General features: G+C 35.0%; 1 protein-coding gene across 1 annotated transcript in view; it reads right to left on the bottom strand.

The window, feature by feature from the left end:
* Positions 1-20,852, bottom strand: part of ACSS1 (acyl-CoA synthetase short chain family member 1) — a 65,765-nt gene that overhangs the window by 4,951 nt on the left and 39,962 nt on the right. Inside the window, exons 4-13 of the mRNA XM_003759030.4 lie at positions 19,347-19,522; positions 17,526-17,678; positions 12,695-12,842; positions 10,969-11,106; positions 7,632-7,724; positions 6,016-6,128; positions 4,743-4,869; positions 2,786-2,913; positions 2,541-2,604; positions 53-171 (exon numbers count right to left, since the gene is read on the bottom strand). Coding sequence (XP_003759078.1) covers positions 53-171; positions 2,541-2,604; positions 2,786-2,913; positions 4,743-4,869; positions 6,016-6,128; positions 7,632-7,724; positions 10,969-11,106; positions 12,695-12,842; positions 17,526-17,678; positions 19,347-19,522 — 1,259 coding nt within the window. The remainder of the gene's footprint in view (positions 1-52; positions 172-2,540; positions 2,605-2,785; positions 2,914-4,742; positions 4,870-6,015; positions 6,129-7,631; positions 7,725-10,968; positions 11,107-12,694; positions 12,843-17,525; positions 17,679-19,346; positions 19,523-20,852) is intronic.

Here is a 20,852-nt window from a genome sequence, read left to right as displayed (position 1 = left end):
AAAAAGTAAATTGTGCAATTAATAAATGTGTATAACTTGGGGCCTCACTCACCAGAATTTGATCAGGCACTGCATATTTGGCTATCTTGGTGGCAACAATTGATTTGAGTTCTTTCAGAATGATGTCTGGATTATCTATGTCATCTTTCAGTACTATGAAAGCACATGCAGCTGCAAGAAAAGGAAAGAGATGGAATGTTAGAATACAAATCATCTTCTAAAAATGATTTCTTTTGCTCTATGTTATTTAACCAATTTTTTACTAAATTCATTGGCAATATAATTGAGTATTATAAATGATAGTTTAAAAATCCTACCAAAAACACCATCACTATACTGCAAAAGTACTCACACTGCTATCTTTCCCTTAAATTTAAAGATGTGTCCCAAAATTGAAAAACTTTTGTTACTTTGGAGTACCAACCAATTTTTAAATTAGAATTACAAAATTTTTAAAAGTGGAGACTTCAGTGGCTATCTAATGCAACTCATACTCCAAAACAGAAATACCTAGCAAATCATCATCCATTATCCTATTATCCTATCCTGAAGACCTCTGATGGGTGGAAATATCTCTCAAGGCAAACTACTCCACTTTGGAACAGTTCTCATCATTAGGAAGCTTTTCCCGAAATCAAACCTAATTTTTACTTCTTGGTTTTCCTTCTGGGCCAAAAATATCAAGCCCAGTTCTTCCATATGATAATTTTCCATATACTTGGAGACAAGTATCATATCCTTTGAAATCTTATCTTCTTCATACTACCTATTCTTAGTTCTTTCAACCATTTCTTCTGCTCCATGAGTTCTATACCCTTCAATTCCTTTGGCGATATGATCATATTAATCTTCTGCTCAAAAAATTTCAATAATTTCCCCACCATCTACAAAATAGTCCTAATCCCTAGTCTGCTATTCACTAACTTCCATATTCTGGTTCCAATTAATCTTTTGAGCATTGTCCTCTACTACATTACTTCATGCATCCTTTGCTCCAATCAAACTAGATTCATTGCCATTACCCCTAAATACTCTGTGTCTCCTTATCTTTTTATATCCATCTAAAATTTCTTTGTTTCCATTTACAAAAATCTAATCATTCCCTCGAGGTCAAACTCAAATACTGCACTGTCTATGAAGTTCTCTTATTCACCAAATGAGAAGTAATCTTTCCTCTTTCTCTACTCCCACAGTATTTATTTTTTCCCTCTTTTTGTAGTGTTTATCTATCATGTATATGTATTTCTATATTTCCCATAACTTCAGTAAAGTCCTATTCTTATGCCTCATATGGATTAAAGATAAACACAGCTTCTTAGTGCCTATGCTGGCAAAGCGTAAATTCTAACCAGTCCTATTAATATGGGAAATCCTACAGGACAAGCCTTTATTTGAGAAATAGCCTAATGAAGATTGGAGAAGCTTGCCACTAGATATATATACCACAAGCAATGAATTTTTCAGCCAAAACATTTTTCAATGACAGACTTTGAAGTTGTAGAAACCTTGCAACTTAGATAGATGAAGTATCTGCATCAGTGAAATAATGGATCCTATTATTATCCTAAATTATAAGCTGAACATAGGCATTATGATTTATCTTCATAATTCCCCGTCCCTGAACACATATAATGTCTATGTCAGTATTTTGCAGATAACAGAGAAATAAAGACTATTAAGCAACAAGAAACTACCAAAACCTTGGGATGGATAAGAAATTTTCTTTTTAGTTTTACATAACTTAAACCCAAAATAGATGGATAATCAAATATATAATCACAAAAGATCCTTAACTGGTTTTTATTTAAAGAAAATTTAGATATAAGATAGCTTAGGAAGCAATAAGAAGAGAAAACCAGAGAGGATCTAGGACATACTTAGCAACTTGTTATGCATTGGTGGGCTTTTTTTTTTTTTAACTTCACTATTTTATCCAGGGTCAAAAATTGTCACACTCAGCAAACTCACAAGAAGTCACTGGGCTATTATAAATTTTTTGAAGGAAACAGACTTTTAGGTATTTGGACTTTCTTGTAGAACCAAGAAACTACAAGAAACCAAAAAAAATTGGGGGATTCTACTATAAGACAAAATGATAAATAGACTGGGAGAAATATCATGGATTCCTTTATGAGCATTCAGAGAATGTGAAGAGGGCATAACTTCCCTTCCAGTGATTCTCAAAAGACACTCACTTCTCTTATAGTACCATCTTCAAATAATATACATTTATTATGAATTAATTTGAGACATTTTTTACTACATAGAATGCCTACCTTTTATTTCAAATGGTAATTTGCCCATTAGGGAGGAAAGAGGAGAAAAGAAATGCATTATACTCTTCTTGTCACAGCTAGGGACCCCTATTTTTTTTTCTGAGGCAATTGGGGTTAAGTGACTTGTCCAGGGTCATACAGCTAGGAAGTGTTAAGTGTCTGAGACCAGATCTGAACTCAAGGACCCCTATTTTCAATGTTCTTTCATAATTTGTATAAGAAATTCAAATAACTCATAAATTATATCTCTTCTTTAACACTCACCTTCTCCTTTTATGTCATGAGGATAGCCAATCACTGCTGTTTCAGGCACAGCAGGATGGTTAGCCTGATAATACAAAGAGACAAGAAAAACAAAACATGAAACTAAATAACCAAATTCAGTAGATAATTAATCCCCAAGTTTGATATATACCACCTGCTTCCCACCCTCTAATTCAAGGTATTAAGAAATGAGGTAGTTGCAAAAGGGGCAGTTAGGAAAATGACAACTTTTCTTTGTGGATTACCAGTGCATCTTCAATCTCTGCAGTTCCTAGCCGATGACCACTGATGTTTATAACATCATCCATCCGTCCGGTTATCTGGTAATATCCATCCTCAGTCCTATAAGCACCATCACCAGAGAAATAATGACCTGATATGATAAAAGAGTTTAGTATCAGCAAATGAAAACTTGATCCTGAGAAAGGTCTTGCCAGAATTAATATCCTTCCAGTGACAGAAATTTAAAAACAAAAATCCTAGTGATCAAACTGAATCATCCCTGGAATCATTAGTCTAAAAACTATGGTAAATGACTTAGAAATTAAAGGCTAAGATCAAAAGAACCAATAAAATTAAAGGCATAGAAAATATAGCAGAAGGATACATGAAAGCAAGAGAATACATTTGTTTCAAGTTAATGTACACATTTTAAACAAATTGTAAATAACTTTGAGTTTATGATTTAATGCATGATCATTTTCTCATAGGATTTAAAACTGGAAAAGACATTAGAGATCATTTGGTTTAATTAGATTTTACTGCAAAGATGAGGAAACTTAAGCTCAGAGGATGGAAATAGCTTGCCCTTTTTTCATAAAGCTGGAATTTGAACCCAAGTCTGACTCCCAGAGTCTAGGGTTTATTCAACTGTACTTTCCCATCTCCCTTCCCTCCCAGTGAAAATTGTGAGTCTTCTATCTAGAATTCCATGACTTTCACAAGCCAGCTTAGGAAGGGTAGGGGTTTTTTTAAGTCATTCTTGTAGGATTTAGAGCTAGAAGGAACCCAGGAGATCAAGTGTGACTCCATTATCCCAAAGAAAACAGAGGTCTGGGGATTTTAAGTGACCTGTACAAGATTACACAGTTAATAAAATAGCAGACTTTTCGTTATTGGAAAAGAACCTGAGAATTCCTCCAGCCTCCTGATAATCATAAACAAAGAATTCATATGGATTTCACCTTAATTCATCCACAATAGGTAGCACTGTGGATAGAGCACTGGGCCTAAAGTCAGGAAGCCTCATCTTCATGAATTCAAATCTAGCCTCAGACCCTTATTAGCGCTATGACCCTGGGCAAGTCCTCTAACCCTATTTTCCTGGTTCCCCATCTGTAAAATAAGCTGGAGAAAGAAATGGCCAACCACTCCAATATTTCTTCCAAGAAAATCCTAAAAAGGGTCAAGTCAGACATGAATGAAAAATGACTGAACAACTTTCTACAATAGGCACTTGTCCTTTTATTAATATAACATGTGTTATAATAGTATTTAGTCCTGGCCTATAATAGTATTTAGCCAGGACTCTAAGCCAAATCTTATTTATTTGAATGTTTTATGTAATACTTTTTATGCTAAAGAGGTATTTTGATACCTTACCATGATATGAAAAATAACTTGCTTTTTGAAAGCTATGATAACAGAGTAGGAGCTCCAACAGGTCTTAATAAACAAAAAAATGGTTCAAGTACAATCCCAGAGATGGGCCTGTTTTCTATTGTCCAAGTAATGACCTAAGTGTAAGCCTGGAAAAACTTCATCACTAGGTTGACTTTAAAGGAATGAATTTTTCAGCCACAAAAACTCTCAAGTTACAGAATACTGCAATCTGAATTCCATTGTTGGAGTTTCCACACTAATAAAATCTCAGAAAGAGTAAAGTTTATCAATTTTTGTTTAAAGGTGATTTTAAAAATGAGTTCCAATTAATATTCATGAAATTCTAAGATCTTTAAAGGAAAACACTAAATAAACATCATTCCTTTCAACAATAGGAGGTAGTATGTATTGTTTTTTTCAGTTTTAAACCCAATAACACAAGACAAAAATTTCCTGCCTTAATTTACATTTTCCTCATTTTTTTCCTCACTCTTTCTTTATGGCTCATTGTTTCCAAGAAGCAAGAAAGCACTACTTTGCTGAGCTTATATTTTATCATATCCTTAAGCTATACCAAATCACTTACTTATACACTCTTACCTGGATAAACTTTGAAGTATGCATCAATAAATCTCTGGTGGTCTCCATATATTGTCCTTGCCATGCCAGGCCAAGCCTGAGAAATACACAAAGCACCAGAGACATCACCACCTTCTATGACTTTTCCCTAAAAATCAAAAGATCAAAAAAGAAACAAACAAAAAGACTCATCAGAAAATAGATTCTGGCGGAGATTTGCAGAACTGAGGAAGAAGCTTGCAGTCAATATTGTTTTCTTAGATGTTTGATATGAAGGAAAGAATGAAAAGCACCTGTCCCCTAAAAAAAATTCCCTTTGACTCTTCATTTCTGGTAGGAATCTCTCCCCCAGACTGAAGATTACTACCAAGTGCACTATCCAATACATATGCCAGGCATTATATGAAACAAGTTATAGAAATGTGGTCTCTGCCCTTTAGAAAATTTAAATCTAAGGCAGATGAAAATGTCAGTTATCTGAAAGAAAAATTGAGGGGAATATCACTACTAAATATTATATATTAACAAAAGGACAAGGAACCATTGTGTATGTGAAATATTATAGGGAAATCACATAAATTCCATGTTAATACTAAGTAGGGGCTGGAGGAATTCTCAACCTCTTTCTAATAAAGAAAGGAATGGAGTTGGCCAGCTGAAATAGGGCAAAATTGAAGAATAGAATATTTTGGCGAAGTGCAATCTCTAATTGTTAGGTTATATGACTACTTGACCCAAAAAGCTATGCATGCAAAACAAAGGGCACTTGAAGCTGTCAATAATTGTCCATTACTTGTTGGACTTTAAAAAAAAAAAAGCTATAAGGCATTCTCTTGATATTAATGGTCTCAAGATGGGTTAGCAGGATGTAGAAGATGTAGCAACTTGGTGTTTGAGTTAAAAGGTGTAGTTCATCCAAAAATTATCTTGGTGCTATAGTAAAATACAAGTTCAATATGAATATTGGGTTATGAAGTATGGGAAAGAATAGCTGTTGGGGAAGAAAAGGTTAATAAGTACTACTGGTTCCCAAGTCCTGAGATTGTATGCAGCTTTGTGTCTAGTGCCTATCTCTACCACTATGCAATTATTTAAATATTTAGGGAACAATGATGAAAAGGGCCTCACAAATGTTAGAGATGAAAATGTCAGAGTTCTGAGTCCCTGTTAGTATTCCTCTACAAAAAAATTGGCAATTAGAAAAGCACAAGTAGATCTTGAAATTTGAGTAAAAGTAATGTGAATATGAGGAGGTTTACAACACAAATAAGATTTGATTGGAACTTAAACTCACCTTTTCATCTATCAAAACTGGAGTAATTCCAAAAAAGGGTCTCATGGCCATACCAGGGATGATCTTAGCCCCCTCCTCAGAAGGTCGTGGAGCAATACAAATGCCTCCTGTTTCTATATAAAGAATATTCAAGTATTTTTTATTTTCTTCATAGGCTAATAGTACACTATTTCAAAGTCCACTTCTTTTTGTACAGCAAAATAACTGGACATGTATATTTATATTGTGTTTAATTTATACTTTGACATAGTTAACATGTATTGGTCAACCTGCTATCTGGGGGAGAAGATGGGGGGAAGGAGGGGAAAAATTGGAACAAAAGGTTTGGCAATTGTCAGTGCTGTAAAATTACCCATGCAAATAACTTGTAAATAAAAAGTTATTTAAAAAAAAAGAAATAAGATAGCAAAATCAGAGCTGTAGGAGGAATTTGATATATTTCTTTTGGAAACAGAAAAAAAATTAAACAAAAGATAAACATGAAAAGCCAAAAAAAAAAAAAAGAATATGCAAGTAAGGAAAATTTTAAGTTAGCATAAGGAGAGATATTTTGTACTTATCTAGAATTGCTTTTAAGGGGCCCAAAGAATATTATACATATTATCTCACCCCATTCATTCTACAAACTTCCAAGTACAAAGAATTTTCCCTATTTTATAGATTCATGGTGATTATATACCTGCAAAATTTGAATTTTCTGAATTTATATGTATTCTATTTCAGAAAGGAAATTGACCAGTAGATAGACTGAGAAATTAAGAGATATCAGAAAGCACATTAAATTTTGTGGTACAGGGGCCCAGATGACTTCCAATTATATTCATTTTATGAATTTTTCTGATGACTTTGTAATTCCTGCATTTGTCAGACAAAAACTAAATTCATTAAGAGGCAAGGTATCATTTTTTTAATTTGTATATATTTCCATATACTATGACTTGATACAGAATTTAAATGATGCCTTTTATTTGATAGCAAATATAATATACTTAAGCATTTAACATATGTATATAAACATATATATATAAACAATAATGTAATATACAGTTTCTCATTCTAAATCATTTTACATTAATTTGCATAACCTATATGAAGTGTTTTGCAAAACTAAATTACTCTGATTACATAGAATTAAAATGTCCCTGCCATTCTGAACATGATGTGATTATTGTCCATTCAGAACTGTGTTCTTCATCAGCCTGGTTTCATCTCTGCTCAAATGAACTTTATAGCAGATGGATGATTTCCACAAGCTGCATTCAGCAAATCAGAATGGTCTTTTGTAATACATATATTAATACTGTTTCAAATATTTAAAAAAGAAAGAAAAACTATGCTAATTTAAAAGTTTAAAAAAATTCGATAATAGAAAACCTGTACTCATTTAAAAGTTTAAAAAAATTTTCCTATCAGAGTTAAAAATTTAGTATCACAGACCTCTTTTGAAGTATCCTTATAAAATTCATGATGGCACATAAATTAGAACCATAAAAACCCTTACTATCTGAAGGGACTAATGTAAGAATATTCATGCTGTAAACTCCAACACATTGCTTCCTTTATCAAACCAATCTTCGCCATGTCTTGACATACTGTTAGTCATAATGCTTTGTTACCTGTTTGCCACCAGGTGTCTACTAGTGTGCACTTGCTATCTCCCACCACCTTGTAGAGCCATTCCCAGGCTTCCTGGTTAATTGGTTCTCCCACTGAAACCAAAACAATTAAAAAAAAAAAAAAAAAAAAAAAAGAATGATGTGAAAATTGCAAGTTCTGGGTTTTAAGATTAACTTAATTCTGTATCATTTTTCATTGAGCCTATTTATAATTAATGTCTTTGTCTTTGTCCTTTGTCCTGTAACTGCCCAAGTTATAGTTCTTTTCTTTAAACTTAGCTCAGAAATTCATCTGGTCTTTTTTAGGAGTTAAGCTTGGAAACTCAGTTCTGCTCATCTCTGTTCTATTCTTGTCTCAAGGAAATCTGTTATGGGGAGACAGGTGGATACCAAGGAATCTGGTCTAATATCTTTATGCCACCAAGCTATTTTTCAAGGATGTCTGGTCATAGGAGGAAAGGAAAGGTTTGTTGCTAGCCTTTTGATTGCCAACTTCCAACCTATAGTATTATCTCCTTCACCTTAATTATTTAGCTAGTCATGTTGTCCTCAACTCTCTGATATGACCTATACCCTGTTCTATTATTTGTTTGAACGTTGTAAAATTAGTTAAGTCTTAAGCTCAGAGTCTTTGATGTAAAAACTGAGTCAGAGTATTCTGTTGATAATTTTGTGCTCTAATAATAAAATGTTATCTTGCTTGGGGAAAGCTGCATAAATATAGCTTTACTCAATTTTGTTTGTAACAGTTTTGAGTTGGGTTATTTTCATCTTCCCACAGACAAGATAAAAAGAAATTAAAATACTAAATGCAAAAATATATATATGGTTCTCATCTTTGGCTGCATATTCAAGGCCTGGAAGGATTAGCTATATAGCCCAAAATAACATGGAATATGAATACCTTGTAATGATCTACTACATAGTGAGTAGAGGTTCAGAATTAATGACTAACCATAGTCATATTGGTAGGGCGGGGGTCTAGAATTAAGGCATCAGAACTAAAAACTCTAGCCACAGGGAAATACAGGAACAGAGAGTAAGGCACAGGTCATATTAAAAAAGAAGAAGAAAAAAAGATTGTGTGTGGGATGAAGCAGAGAATTAGAATGGAAGCCAAAAATTAGGAACCAGACTTGGTCAGGTCCTTGATTTTTGTCTTCTATTTTCATCCTGACACAGAGAAAGAAAATAAGTTACCCTTTCTTTCTTCCCATAACTAAGAAGTGCTCATTGAGTCCACCTGCTAGGTTAAAAGAAAGGGCCACAGGCAGGTAGGTGTGAAGTAGATAGAGCATGACCCTGAAGTCAATTTGTGAGAGTAATTTGTGCTTTAGCTTTTCTTTTGTGTATAAGCTATAAACACCATTTTCAGGAGATTGGAGATTGGGTTAATAAGCCAGAGTGTAAGACAATGAAGCCTACCCCCTCTCTATTAAAAGTCCTATAAGACCCTCAAGACTGAGCCCCATCTAGATCTCATGGCTCTGTCCAAAGCAGAAAAGCACTTTTAGGGAAAGAAATTGAGTATGGCACTCCAACCTTATTCCTTAATGTTAAACATATGTGTATTAGAATGTAAGCATTCTGAGAGTAAGGACTGCAAAATTCCCTGACGAGACAATTAGTGCCAACTGAATCAAACTACCAGGTAACTAGAGACACAGGTAGTGCAGTGGCTAGAGCACTGGCTCTGAAGTCAGGAAGTCCCGAGTTCAAATCTAACCTCAGACACATTAAGTGTCCTCAACTGTATAATGGGGGAAACAACTGCCTCACAGGGTTGTGAGGATCAAATGAGATAATATTTGCAAAGTATATATAGCGCATAGTAGGTGCTATATGAATGCTTATTCTCTCCTCTTTCCACCACCCCCAACAACCTCAACAACTGCCACCTTTCCATAAGTCCAAATGGAGATACCATATGAACCCAAAAGCTTTGGGAATATCAGTACCTCCAGACCATCATTCCTGCTGCCAGTCTGACCCTTGTAGTCTTCATTTGGGGAAGCAAGTCCTGTGGAAAAGGGACTAGCCATCTCCACCAACCTACTAGGCAAGCAGGCCAACCTAACTGAATCAGGAAGGTATCCTGAGAGAGAGCTAGGATGTGGGATGTCCAAGGCAAGTCAGACTACTAGCATCATTACTGTCTTCCCTCATACTCTATTTCAAGATTACCTGGGGCCCAAACCCAAGAGCTTTAGGAATAGCAGTGCCCCACTGATCCTCCCAGTCCTACCAACCCCTACAGCAACCTTTGGGAGAAGAAATCACTATAGAGAAGGAACCATCTTCCTCACCACCATCAAAGTCAACTATCCCAGCCAACAACCACCCATAGGCAGATAAGCTTAAAAGCCCTCGTAGGACAGCACCTTCCTTCTTAACCCCAACCCCAAATCACTGGTCCTGCCTCCATTCTATGCAGTCCATCCTTTCATCTTGGGAAGTAACCCTGCAGAGATGTGAGCTGGAAACTGCTTCTGAGAATTACATAGCAATAGCTACTCAAAACAGAGGAAAAATAGTTCTTGTCACCAAAGTCCTTGGCTCTGTTCAAACAATGTATCAGAAACTGATATCCTTTCTATCAGAGCAAATGACTTAAAGATAATGCATTTCATCTGGTTTGTTACTGCATTTTAAACAAACATCTTAGGTCTTGCAGCTAAAATGTTCTCTATGTGTTGTCTCTGTCATTAGAATGTGAGCTCATTGAGAGCAGTTTAATCTACCCAATATTTGGTGGAGTTCTATGCACATTGGAAGCAATTAATGATTTTTTTTTCATTGATTCATTCTTTGCTTTTGTATTCTTAGAAAATAGCATAAAAGTAGGGAACCTTTTTCTGCCAAGAGCCATTTGGATATTTATAACATCATTTGCAGGCTGTACAAAATTATCAATTTAAACAACTCAAGCAGTGGGAAGGAGATTAGTCTATCTGGATTTCAGATCATCTTCCCCTACAGTTGATTGGGCAAATGATTTCAAGAGATTTATGTAGCCTGGGCCAAAGGTTCCCCACCCCTGACCTAGCATATACCATGCTAATTAATGATGCCATCAACTATAAGACAGGTATAACGTAACCCAATGTTGTCCAAAAAACAGCATAATTTTTTTTTCTAAACATAACTTTCAAGCATACGCATTAAAACATATTTCCCTCTTCATGAAATAATTGTTTGTAATACAAAATGTAAAATGCATACTTTGTTGCTTTTCCAATTATACTATGTTTTTAAAATACTCAATTATTTCATAGGTGTATTGAATAAGAAAAGCTATGCCCAAACTTCTTCTAACATAAGCAAATGTGTGTCTTACCTGATCCCAAGGTTCTTAAGGAAGATCTGTCATACTTCTTAACCCAAACATCTCCATAATTCAATAGCACCCTTACAGCAGTGGGAGCACCATAGAACTGATTAATTTTCAGTCTCTCTACTGTCTCCCAGTATCGACCTGAAAAATGCCCCGAAATTCATTGTCATTCTCACAGGTCATAGAATGGTATTGATAATTTTAAACATGTATAAAGGACAAAGCAGTGGCTACCAACTATAGGATACTAGCAGGTGTTTTTTTTTTTCATTTGTTTACAAGGTGATTAGTGCCAAGTTATAAATCTTAAGCAATATTAATACTGTTCTACTGTCCAAGAATACTAAATGTCCATGGCTAATAAGTAACCATAACTAGTTGAAAAAAAACAGAATTTGATTCATGCCTCATTGAGAACAAAGATAGCAAAGATCTTACATTTTAATAAAACAATTATAAATAAGAGTAATCTCCTTGTTAGGATTTTGGTAACACTCCAACAAAGTAACTACATTGCCTTAATTTATTCATTAGTATATGGGCAGAATTAGCCGTGAAATCTGAAGAAACAGTCACTTACAAAATGGGCTTTCTAGTTTCCCCTGAGACAGGAACAAAATTATAATCATCATTATAAATATAACCATGATTAAAGAAAACTCAGAATATAAGTATCCAGATTTTCTACCCAACAAAAGGATCTACTATAGGGATTCTTTGAATAGCTACATTTAAAGTATGATTTATAATTTACAAAAATTTGATGTATTCACAATTTTTCACACAGTTATCAAGTAAAACTTCTGAATTATCTTGCTTACATAATAGTAGTAATTGGCTTCTTTATCACTTTTCTCTTGAAGTGGGGAAGTATATTAATGTTGTAATATAGTAATTATAAAATTAATTTTATTTTTATTTTCATTGTTATATATTACATTACATTACATTATATTATATTAATTTTAAAATAGTAATGTTGTTTACCAAAAAAGATAACGGTTTGTTTTATCAGTGACTTGAGCAACTTGTTACATTAGAAAATATTTAAATGGCAATGTAGTGTCAATTTAGTGCTTTATCAAGAGCAGTGTTAAGAGCACTGAATTTCAAATCATAAAACTTATGCTCAAATCTGGACTCAGCAAATTACTATTTGTCCCCAGTCAGCTCTGAACCTCTAACAATTTCTGAATACGTGATATTTTCCTTATCTGTAAAATGGAACTGATAAGGATACCTACTCTACAGACCTCGAAAGGTAACTGAGATTATCAAATGAGGTAATGACTATGATCTTTGAAACTATAAAATGCTACACAAGCCTAAATTTCATTATTCTTATTCTTTCTCTTCAGTCAAGGTCCACTGAATTGCCCCCTTCATTTGTTGACTACAGAGAGATATAAAGGAACAGATTGTTTCTACTCTGCTGCTCTTACAACTGAACTAGTAGTTTTCTTTGACTGTTTTCTCAAACCTCACTGTGCCTCCAAACATTTGCAATCTCCTTTTGCAGTCCCTAAAATCTCATTACTTTTCAGGAGACTGTCACTTCCTTCTTACTGGAGGTCCTGGAGTAAATGTAAACTAGCCACTTGTAAGAAGACATATACAGGAAAAAATTTTTCAGATTTTTTTTGTTGAGCCATATATCCTCTGAGGTCTCTTTTGATAATGGAATTCTGTGATAAAATCTGATTTCCAAAAGGAGGCATAGAAACCTTACCTGCATTGGGATAAACAGGGGTGCTTTCAAACAGGACACTGGTGGCTCCATTGCAGAGTGGACCATACACAACATAGCTATGACCTGTAATCCATCCAATGTCTGCCACACAGCCAAATACATCCCCTTGCCTGAAATCAAACACGTGCTGGAAAAAGGACAGATGTTCAGAAGAGCATTATCACTGTAGTGATGAGGAAGGACCATTTGGTTCTTTGAACACAGGAGATATTCATTCTTCATATCCTGTGTTTCTAAGATGTAAATGGGGGGGAAAGGAAAGTCATTTCAATAAAGCAATTCAAATTAGAATGACAGTGATACTAGATAAATGTAGTAATAGAGGGAGTAGGAGTGGTGGTGGTAATGGTCCAAGTGATTACAGGAATGGTAGTGTAGTAGTTCAATAGTAATGGCATTGATGAAATGACATTTACCTGAGAGACATCTGGCACAGGGACCGGGGTAGATCATCTATACCTAATCTTCAGGCCTAACCAAGACCTAAAACTCTGAAGAATCATGCTCTAATAAACTATGTTGCCTAATCCAGACCATAAGACATTCAATATTTGCTGATCTCAGAGAATTATAGATTTTAAAAACTCAGAAGTCATTAATTCCATTCCTCTCATTTTATAGAAGAGAAACTGAGGCCTACAAGGTTATATGACTTGCCCCAGATCACACAACTAGTGAGAATCAAAGACAAGGTTTAAACCTGAAGCTTCCAAGTCCATTGTTCTATCTGACATATCCCATTGCTTCATGTTAGCAGTACGTCCTCTCTTTTGAACAATATTTGAACAATATTGAACAATTACCACTTGTAACATCCTCTACATAGGTGATAATATTTCACTAACTAGGCTAATAACATTTCCATTGTGAAATTTAGAGAAAATAAGAATTGAAATGTAGAGAAATAAAAAATAAGAAAATAAATAAGAAAAATAATAAATAATAATAATTTAGAGAAAATAAATATTGAAATTTATAGAAATAATAAATAAGAAAATAAATAAGAAAAATAATAATAAGAAGAAAAAAGTAAATAAGAAAATAAAGATTGAGACACATAATAGCAGATTCAGAGGTAGGGGTAGGGCATGGTAGGAAAGGGACATGAAGAATAATAAAAACCTGTTAAAATTATTCCCAAAAGTAAAGGAATAGGAATGCTGCCTTTTTCTATCTTCCTCCTTTCACCAGGATCTATGTTATCATACAGAGAAGCAGTGTAAAGTGCTGGAAAAAACACTGGACTAAGATCCAAAAAAATCCAAGTTCTATTTCTGACATTATGCCTGTGTCTCCCCGAACAAGTCTCTGAGGCTCAGTTTTTTCATCCGTAAAAAAGAGAATAATAAGATTTGGACTACCTGCCTCATCTTTTTATTTTATGAAATCTAAACACATTGTGTAAATATAAGTTACAAAGGCTATAGAAAGGGACTATCTAATAGTGAAAGAGTCAACCTGGAAGCCAGGAAGTAATAGATTCTAATCCCTCTTTTGACATGTGTTGGCTCTGAATGAATCACTTATCATCTGTGGTCTCAATAACTTCCTAAAACTAAAAAGGGCCAACCTATATTGGTAGGAGTTTCTTCACTTGGAAGTTCTCTATACTAATCAAATCACAGACACAGTTTGTAGCTTACCTTTATTGTTGTTATTTAAACTTTACCTTTTGTGTAGAGGGTAGGCATTAGAGTTAGGTTTATTCAGACTATTTCCTAATAATTAATGCTGCACATAAAAGGAAGGAATGGGGGCACTATAACATTTTTCCAACCCAACTCACTGTCTCCTTTTTCTGGAAAGCTTTACTAAATACTTATGTTTTAGGAGGTGACTTGGAAGATGACAAGAAGAGAGGAGATCTACTAGAGAAAAAAGAATGAAAACATAACTGAGTGGAAACATGGGAAACCAACAGCTACTCCAAGCAAAGCTCCTAAATGGAGTTACAAGAATGGGAGCCTTTCCAGTGCTTTCAGTCTCTTGAACCAAATAGAGAGTCATAATGCTTTTGAATGCATTCACCTCACAGTATCATATACATGTCAACATCATTTACATATATATATAAATTTTATATATACACACATACATATATATGAATGTGTCAACATATAGTGATTGCTGATTATCTGTTGATAAGAAGTGCTGGCCTCTTCCACTCCTAGCAACATCCAACTGGCACCTTCTTTATAGGTGCCACCCTAGGATCCCAAAGGAGCCCACGTACATACTAAGGGACAGGCCTAATGTTTCTATTCATAAAATGTCCTAAAACTCCATGTATGTAAGTGATCCCCATCTAGTTTGTATCTCTTCCATTAGAGAAGTAGCTAGGTGTCTAGGAGGATTGAGTATGGGATTTTGAATCAAGAAGACTGACTTTGAATTCTACCACAGACACTAGTTGTGGGACTCTAGCCAATCACTAAACTTAACCTCAGTTTTCTCATCTGGAAAGTGAAGATGATAATAATAGTACCTGTGTCAAAAAGTTGTTATAAGGATCAAGTAAGTTATATAAAGCACTTTGGAACCTTAAAATGCTATGCAAATGCTAGTTATTATTATTATTATTATTTGTCTTCTGCCTAAGTGTGATGATAGCATGAGAAAATTTGGGATAAAAAAACCATAATCATTTGACTTAGCTCTTTCAGATATAAAAGAGGCACTCTACCGCAAGTCTAGTGTAAAAGAAAAGAAGACAATATGGTTCTCTTACTCTGGCCACCATTCGCCATGATTCTGTCTTTTGCATATGAGTATACTCAATATCAAGAAGATTAAGAGTCAGCATATCTTCATGGGATCCATAAAACATGCCCCATAGGATTTTATATTATGATAATATTAGCGTCAAATAAAATAATTTGCAAACATGTCTTGTACTCTGTTCATCCTCATTTGCAATGTAAATGTGAGCCAATAAGAAAACAAGTACATGAGCAAAGGTCCAGCCAGTTTTCTAAGCACGTTGTGTAGCATGCTCATTACCAAAAAAGTAGTTAATGACCTTAATAAAAATACTAGTAATAAATGAAACCAGAGTGAAATATAAAAATAGTTGGGTAATTGCTAAAATCACACAAGCTTTGCTAGTGCTATGGAGAATGTGATCATTTCAGAGTTTGAGAACAGGGAATAAGAAGCTCATTGAAAGTCTTTTCTCCTCCCTGTGGCCCAAGAAATTCAGAGAAAATAGGTGGAGCGCCCCATCAATGGGATGATTATGTGTGACAAACTATTCAGGCAAAGTCTGTGACTCTTTCCTGACATCACTCTTACTAATTCATCTCACAATCACTCCAGCAGATTAAGCTGATGTTACCTCTTGCCAGATGGAAAACAACTGCCTCAGAAGTTAGCAAAACTTATCAGACTCAGCCTTGTATATTTTTTAGGTCTGTGTTAGCATCCCTGGAGTCTCCATTTACTGAATACAAAATTCAAAAATTCAGTCTTAATATCCATACAGAAACTCACCATACAGAAAGCACAATTGGACTTCCTGTGGTCAAGATTTCTTTAATACTTGTACTTAAGGGTTTGGAAAGGATTTTAATTGAGAAAGCTTTTTTATCTGTGCAAAGGTAAAGTCTAGGCTGACAAAATCATGGTACCGACTATGTCACAGAGATATATAGAATTTTCAAAGGAAAAAAGATTTTAATATCACTTCAGGGAATAAATAACTCTCCATACCTTTGTCATGGGACTTGCTTTCTACATCCTGTAGATGATTGAAAGAATCCTGAACTAGGTTCTCCTTTGTACTCCTTTGGAGTACAAGACCTTTTTCACAGAAGGAAGTGATGACCCAATCCCTTTTCCCACGCCTTAATCTTTAACACAGATTGTTGCCCAATGATTATATCTGGAAAAGGCCACAAACTGATCAGAGATCCAACAACAATGTTAAGAGCATATGGAGTACATTTGACTTAAGGTCAAAAGTCCTGAGTTTGAATTTGTATTCTGCCACTACTTGTACAAACTTGATGGGCACGTCTGAGTCTCCCTTTTCTTATTAAATGAAAAAAATAAAAGTGGCACTTTGAATTATAAAACTGAGAAAAGTGGTGACTATAGTCACAGGTGGCTTGCCACTTTTCTCAGTTTTTTAATTTGAAATTTATTCAAATTATAATTTGAAATGAATTATATATATTTGTAGGAACAAACTGACTCTGAAAGAAAGAAACACTCTGGGATGATAGGAGGAAATAGTGGGACCTCTGGAAAGTAAAAGGGCCCATGAGAGATGAGGGGAAGGGCAGAGAGGGCAAGTAGATCCAACTCTGTAAAGAAAAATTGTAGGGAGCTGGAATAGTAGGGAACATGGTAGGGAACTGGAGAGAAAACCTGGATATGAAAGAGAAAAGTGAATAAGAATAATTACATTGGAATAAGATTTGTTCCCAAGGATTTGTTCATTTCTCTACTATTAAAACTAGGGGACAAAATTGAGTTGTTTGAATGGAGAAGGCCAAGATTCAAATCTTGCTCCTATTACATACTAATTATGTAATGATAGGCAAGTCCCTTAATCTCTTAAGCAATTCATCAATTTTAGATAACTTGAATATCCACATCGATAAAAGTAATTTATATCCCAAAAAGTATGGAACATGGTTTGGGAGAGGGGAAGCAGAATTATTTTTTAAGTTATATTGGTTCTTGATCTGCAGCTGAGTATTCATGAAATTAATTTAATAGGTCAGGTTATAGCAGAATTAACAGCAACAAACAACATTTTAGCCACAAAAATCAATTTCTCTTTATGTAATAGAATTGCAATAAATACCTTGTGTGTCACAGCAGCATAGAGCAAATAGCCAGCCTGGGTGTGGACAAGTCCTTTTGGTTTACCTGTGCTCCCTGAAGTATAAAGCATAAAGAGTACATCTTCACTGTCCATGATTTCAGGAGCACAAACAGGATTCTCCTTGGCCATTTCCTAATAAGACAGAGAAAACAAACAGAATTACAGAGGGAGGCTGTTAGCTTCTTCCCTAGATTTGACATCTGCCATCTTGACTTCTTCGAAATCAACATCTCATTGGTGATCAAAATTCTCACAGGGCTCAAGAAGTGGGAAGAGCCCTGACCTGGGAGTCAGGAGGGATCTGAGTGGGATTTCTTCCATTGCCCTATGCTCACTATATTTCCATAAGCAAGCTATTTATTTTACCTGGGGCTTAGTTTCCTCATCTGTAACATGAAGATAACAGCTGCTATCAACAAATGTGATAGCATCTTGTAAATTTTAAAATGCTATATAAAGACCCGTTATTTTTGAGAGGCAATGTGCCCTTGTAGAAAGTTTTAAGAGTTGGAGTCAAATGAAGTGGGTTTAAATCCTGCCTTGGACTTTTAGTTGTGTGACCATAGGCAAGTCACCTTACCTCTCAGCATCTGTTTCTTCATCTATAAAATGAGAATAACACTTTCATTGCTCACCTCAAAGGATTATTTTGAGGAAAGAGAGGACATTGTGAATTTTAAAGCTCTATACAAATGCCAGTTATTGTTACCAAATAAAAATCAGATTTCTGTACCTTCTGTGCCTCTAAATACTATCTTACCTAGGGCCTTGATGCCTATTATTCTCACTGTCTGAATTACTCCTCTCTTGCACCAATCTATGTCCTTCTCTGCCCTTTTATAAATGAGTTTAGAACTCATCTCTACCAATAAATAACTCAATTACTTCTTTACTTCATGTTCACTCAGCAATCATACACTTAACAAAAATTTATATGTATTTTGTGGCATTTTAAAAGACCTAAGTTCTGGATAATTTAACCATTTTGTTAATAATGTTAGTGTTTTAATTAAAAGATGATCATTTGAAATTTATCTTACACCAAAGACTTTAGTGACTGTGGGTTCCCATATTATGTGCCCATGAAAGAGAAGGTATTCTCAAGGCTGGTTGGTTAACAATTAATGAGAAAATTAATATTACAATGAAGGTCTTGGGGTACATGACTTGGATCACCCAAACCTTAGTCAAAGAGACTTGTCAATTTCCATATCACCTGACTGACAAAAGGGAAGATTCACATTTCCCCAGATCTATCTCAGCAAACACAATGAGCAGGAATGCACTCATTAGCCCAAATGGGAACACTGTTCAGAATTGGGTCCTTATTGATCAGTACTTCTTTTATGGAAGTAGGGATTATTTGCAGGTAAATCAACATGGATTAAGGATCATAGATTTAGAGCCAGAAATTACTTCAGAGATTATCTAGTCCATCTCTTTCTTAAAACTGATGAGGAAATATAAACTCAGGGAGGTTAAAGAAATTGCTCAGTTATATAGGGAAATTAGTAGAAAAGCAAGGATTTGAATTCAAGTCTTCTCCCTCCAAATGCAGTACTCTTTCCACAGTTTCACAGAATCACAATTTCAGAGAAGTAAAGTCCTGTTTAGGGATTACAATTCTCATGAATTTCCCTGTGGCCAGATACTTCTGTCCAGAATCCCCAATGAAAACACAAAACCCATTCTTAGGGTAACACTGACTGATGATCATTCAATACTTTATTGGAAATAAATTGTTGGGAGAGAAGGGGAAAAAAATAATAGACCAGAAACTCTAACATTAAATGAACTTACTTCCTCAAGAGGGACATCCAACTTCCCCATGTGGATTTTGTTGTCTGTTCTCTGAGCTACTAAGACATGTTTAACTGTTGGACAGTTCTTCACAGCTTCATCCACTATTTTCTTCAGTTCAATGATCCGTCCTCCTCGGACTCCTTGGTTGTAGGTGATGACCACTTTGCATTTTGCTAATTATATAAAGATAAATTTGAAGCTGTTCAATTATATTTCCATTCTGCTACCCAGCTTGTGTTTCTAATTAGTTACTACAAACCACATTGCTATAAACCTACCATAGAGAATATCTATCTTTCAGTAATGAGTCTGTCTTATTTTCAATGTTCCTATACAAAGTAGGGGGCAGCTAGGTGTAATGGATGAGTGCTAGGTCTGGAGTCAAGAAGAACTATCTTCCTGAGTTCAACCACTTACTTCCTAGATATGTGACCCTAAGCAAGATATCTACTCTGTTTGCCTCAGTTTCCTCATCTATAAAATGAGCTGAAGAAGGAAATGGCGAACCACTCCATATCTTTTCCAAGAAAATGAGTCAAAATGAGTTGGGCACTATTCAACAACAACAACCTAATGCAAATGTTCAAAGGGTATAGAGTATAGAGTAGCCTTGTCAAACTTGAAAACATCAAAGAGAGGAGGAGGAGGTACTTGTACTTATCCACATGTCTTTTAGACTAGGAATCCTTAATTTTTTTCTGTATCAAAGACCCACTTTGGCAGTCTAGCAAAGACTCCTTTTCAAGACCATATTTTTTTTAATTCATAATGGAAGGAAATGCTAAATTTCAGGGGGTAAAAATAGAGATTTAATTTTTTTCCATCAAGTTCACAGATTCCTAAGAATATATCCAACAGATCTCTTGGGAACCTAAAGACCTCTGATTAAGAATCTCTGCCTTAGATCAAATAGTTCAATAATTCATATCAACTTTTTATATCAACCTTTGCTCAGCTTTGGGATGATGTGTCTTTTCAAAGATTTTTTAACAGTCACTATAACATATTTTAAAAGTTCTTCCATTTATTCTGAATTTAGACAATATCATACCAAGAAATGTAGGCTAAAGAGCCCAGCACTAAGAAGAATTCAATAAATGTCTCCTAACCTCAGCCACAAAAGCTACTCTGGTTCTTACAGGAATAACATGAGTCTTGGCCAGGTTTAGCAAGTTATACTCTACCAGACTTAGCCTGAAGGCCATATTTTGCTGATTCCTAGTCTAGGAGATTTCTGCTTGAATGGCTCAGTCTTGAGAGTTCTAGCCAGATATACTGGGTTACTCTAGTCTCCTAGAGAAATCAGAGAGAATTGTTCCAAGACTAATCTTAGAGTTCAAGGTTACTGTGCATTGGATTCAATTCAGTTTTAATCCAAAATGGACCTCTGACCTTCCTCAAAGCACACAAGAACTCTCAAGTATCTTTCTAACCATGGGCCAGTTTAGGCTTCCCAAAGTTACACTAGAGACTTACAATTTACTATAAGGAATAGAGGTCACC

This window comes from Sarcophilus harrisii, chromosome 2 (assembly GCF_902635505.1).
Source record: "Sarcophilus harrisii chromosome 2, mSarHar1.11, whole genome shotgun sequence".
NCBI classification, from domain to species: Eukaryota; Metazoa; Chordata; class Mammalia; order Dasyuromorphia; family Dasyuridae; genus Sarcophilus; species Sarcophilus harrisii.
The sequence above is the reverse complement of the archived record's forward strand: the minus strand, read 5'-3'. Positions and strand labels throughout refer to the sequence as shown.